The sequence below is a fragment of the Penaeus japonicus genome, unplaced genomic scaffold, assembly GCF_977035675.1.
Source record: "Penaeus japonicus unplaced genomic scaffold, GWHDUDI00000001_assembly GWHDUDI00000009, whole genome shotgun sequence".
In the NCBI taxonomy this organism is placed as follows: domain Eukaryota; kingdom Metazoa; phylum Arthropoda; class Malacostraca; order Decapoda; family Penaeidae; genus Penaeus; species Penaeus japonicus.
In genome coordinates, this window is record NW_028234411.1 from 400,691 (window position 1) to 404,644 (window position 3,954).

Consider the following 3,954-nt stretch of genomic DNA (forward strand, 5'->3'; position numbering starts at 1 on the left):
GCCAGGAGTAGACACTCCGATCCGTGCTCCGCTGAGAGATTTAAACCAAATATTCACAATATGTTTGAGTTCCGGTCTGGCTTAAGGGAGACAACGCCCACAGCACCTAAACGCTGAAGTCGTCGCTTATTTACTGAGTCTTGTTGCTTCTCCCCGATTGTTTATTTTTTTGGCAAGTGAGACTTTTTAATGCTCAGAAAAAAAAATAAAAAAAAAATCTCAAATAAAATTTGATCATAATATTTTTTCCCTGTAGATTATTTCCTTCTGCATATATTCATACTATCTATTCTATCTGTCTATATATCTATCTATCTATCTCTCTATCTATCTATCCCTATATAAGGTGCCTTGTGTTCAGCTTGCAATATATTTTATATGGTATTTTAAACCATTGTTTAGTTTTGTGTTTCAACAGTGAATGAGAATTGACTAATATAGTTCATATCGTGCGCCACTGTGCCACACACTTCGACGGCCCCAGATTGTCCCTAAACCGGAAGAAGACACCTCACCTCAATTTCTTAAAAAAGAAAATACGCAATTAATAATAACAGATCGCGAATCTTGTATATACCAAAAAAAACACATGCAAATCTCTGCTGAAAAATCTGACTGACTGTTTCCATCCATCCTCCTCCTAATTCATCAAAAATATTTTCCGTATTTATACTCCGCGATTACCATCTTCCAGCACACAATTTATTGCCGGTAATATCCCCCCCCCCGCCCCCCTCCCCCTAATTGATAAGACCGATTCCCTGCCCTCTGGTGTGGCTGGTCGCACTACACAAATCCGCCTCCTCTGGTGACCGAATCCAAAAATCCCTGATTAATACGGTTGCCAATACATTTTCGGAATAATATGTATTAATATGCTGGGCTATGGTTCACACGAGGAAAAGAGTTCACTTGGTGAATATGTTATTATAACTATGAATATTAGCAGTTATACTATATTACTACTTATTTGCTGCTGCTATTACTACCTTATACATCTTGCTACCGATGCTACCTTATGCAACGACTTACATGCGACTGTGCAGCTACCTTACTATTATCCAGCTATATTGCTACTTCCGTTGTGCTACCATTGCTACTTCCAGAGAATGCTGTTGGCATGCTACTTAGCTGCTACGCTACTTTATTGCTACATTATGTTGTTGCTATTCATTGCTACCTATAGTGGCAACTATCATTGTTATGGATGGTAATACACCCATCGTTTCTTATGGTGGTGGTTCCATTACTACTATGCAAGTGCACTATTGTTACTTATGGTGGTGCTACCATTACTACTTATGCTGCTACTATCATGACTACTTATGCTGCGGCTACCATTGCTACTTCCGGTGCTATTGTTCTTGCTAATTGCTCCTACAATAGCTATTATAAGTACTATATACCACAACAACTGCTATTGACGACACGAATGATGGAATTTATTTCAAGAATTAGATTAATGATATATTATGATGATCATGATATGAGAATATGATAGTATAATGATTTTGATGGAAGATAAGGATTGTGGGAACATATACTATTAATGACCATATGACACGATAATGATTAATAATAAGGATTGAATTGAGTAAGACTAATGATAATGAATAGTATGATGATGATAGCCAATAATGAACCATATTGACGATGATGATAAAGACAGTGACCAATTAGGGTTAGGATGAAAACAATGATGACTGATAAAGTAATGGTAATAATAACAATAATGATGAAATAATGATTATGATAGCTAATATTGATAATCACAACGACAACGATGAAAGTGATAATGCTGAGAAATGATGTTTGTAATAAACCATAATCTTATAGTTTTATATGATGATAAATGTTACAAAGTTTGATGATAAAAATATGATAATAATGATAGTAGGAAGAATGATGATAATAATTTTAAACAATAATTGTATTATGACAATAGAATAGTAAGCATTACTATGATCATAAAATTTTGAATCATACAATGCACGAACCGAAGGATATATAGTGTTGAAATAGATCAACACCAGCAATAAAAATCACGATGGAGTGACCATGACTTAAACTTGAATCCACTTGAGCGATTAAAATTGCATTTCAAGTTGAGTGTCGACGGCAGCTTAGTTGCTATAAATGCCGTGTTTCGTTTATGAAAAAATGATGCAATTACCTAACAACATCCATTTGACAAGGTTTGCAGAAAGGTTGCTAGCTTGATGTCCTGAGGTGTATTTCATATCATAACACAGGTATAATTATAGGCGCCTCTGATCATGTTTCCCCGCCATGCCTTCATAATCATGGGAATCCCCAACAGCATCACTCTGAACAAAGACGTCCACGCGCTATCGGTATGTGACCGAAACATAACAAAACCGCTGACTGGCGCAACCTTTATATTTGCAGACGCCAACGCCAGGTGAAGAGAGCTGTCTTCCCGAAGGGCTGGTCCTGACCGACCGAAGACGCGCCCGGACTCACATTCAGCAGCGAGCAGTTGCCTCCTAGAAGGAGTTCCTCCGCAACCAAGTAACCGGGTGGGGCGCGAGAGGTCCCTGCTCGCCGCGAGACTCGGCCTCTCGGAGACGCAGGTGGGAAGCCCGAGGAGGAGGAACACGGGTGATCGTCGAGTGGTGGGAAGTGTTGGGGGGTTGGGGGTGGGGGAGGAAGGGAAATGTTTGGGGAATTGTAGAGATTCGATGGGAAATTGTACAGGACTTGAGCGTAGATTTGGTAGTTTTGAAAAAGAGAAGAAATAGGGATGTCGTGAATCCTTCTCTTTTGTGTGTTTTTGAGCAAAAGATAAGAGTATGAATGTATATATCATATGAGGATATATTTTTACTTTTCATCTTTAGTAGTACCTGACTGCGATATCACAGGACACGGAATATATCACACTCTTTTATGTGGTTAATCAGGTCTAACCTTTGTGTGCGCTGCACCTACGACAGTGTTATGTGCATGAAGCATGGATCCTGAAATTATCTCCACTTGTTCCCTCCAGGTGAAGGTGTGGTACCATAACCGCCGCACCAAGCACAAGCGAGACCGCGAGAGGAGCACGGACTCCGCTCCGACCCTACGCCCATCCCTCGACCATTCTGCCTCCCTATACCCTTATACCCCTTACGCCGCCCACAATCCTTCCGCCCACAACCACCCCTCTCTACACCTTCCCTCCCACTTCTAACACTTCCGCTCTGGCTTCACCACCCGGGACTCCATATTGTTACACCTAACGCCCGCGCCCAACGCCCCAAAGTTTCTGTCCTCCTCGCCATCGCTTGCCGGCCAGACGCCCGCAGCCCCAACGAGACGTCGCCTTGACCTGTTACAGCAGCAGTCAGGTCCGTCAGCTTGCGTCCGGAGGCCTGGGTCATCGGGCGCACGACATCAGCCCCGAGCAGGAAGGACGCATAGGGCGCACCAATCGCCTCCGGTGGGAGCAAGCGCCCTCGCCACACCTACAGAGGGCCAGCCATGGGCGGGCTGGACTATCACATGGGCGTAAGTACCATGGGCGGGGGGAAGTCCGATCTAGGAAGCCAAGCAGCTCAGCTCTCGAGATGTCTTTCTCGAAGAGCCGCCGACGCTCCTGGTTCCGTACATTCCGTTACGCCCTCCGTGCCGCCCTCACCGTACCGCCCACGATCCTTCCCCGGGCCCTTGCATCCTCTGGCCTTGCAGCAACCCCCGCTCTCCCGCCCCCCACTCCCTTGGCTCCCGGGAATGAGGAAGATCACTACGGCGGAAGGGAAGGAAACGCGAACGGCTTTTGAAATCCAGGGGAATGGCGATTTTCACAAGACCCCAAGGCAATGTCCATTTCAGAGGGATCCAAGAAGTAGTACCCGCCAAAAAGGGCCCTTAATCTACAATATGCTTTTGATAACTGGTATAAACACAAACCACGGATACAGATTACATTTCAGAAACCTCTACAGTCTC

General features: G+C 43.8%; 1 protein-coding gene across 1 annotated transcript in view; it reads left to right on the forward strand.

The window, feature by feature from the left end:
* The first annotated feature begins 2,303 nt into the window (after positions 1-2,303).
* Positions 2,304-3,954, forward strand: part of LOC122258886 (uncharacterized) — an 11,409-nt gene continuing 9,758 nt past the window's right edge. The window contains 8 exon segments of the mRNA XM_086539458.1: positions 2,304-2,354; positions 2,410-2,538; positions 2,541-2,594; positions 3,011-3,093; positions 3,095-3,207; positions 3,210-3,325; positions 3,327-3,482; positions 3,484-3,821. Coding sequence (XP_086395584.1) covers positions 2,304-2,354; positions 2,410-2,538; positions 2,541-2,594; positions 3,011-3,093; positions 3,095-3,207; positions 3,210-3,325; positions 3,327-3,482; positions 3,484-3,821 — 1,040 coding nt within the window.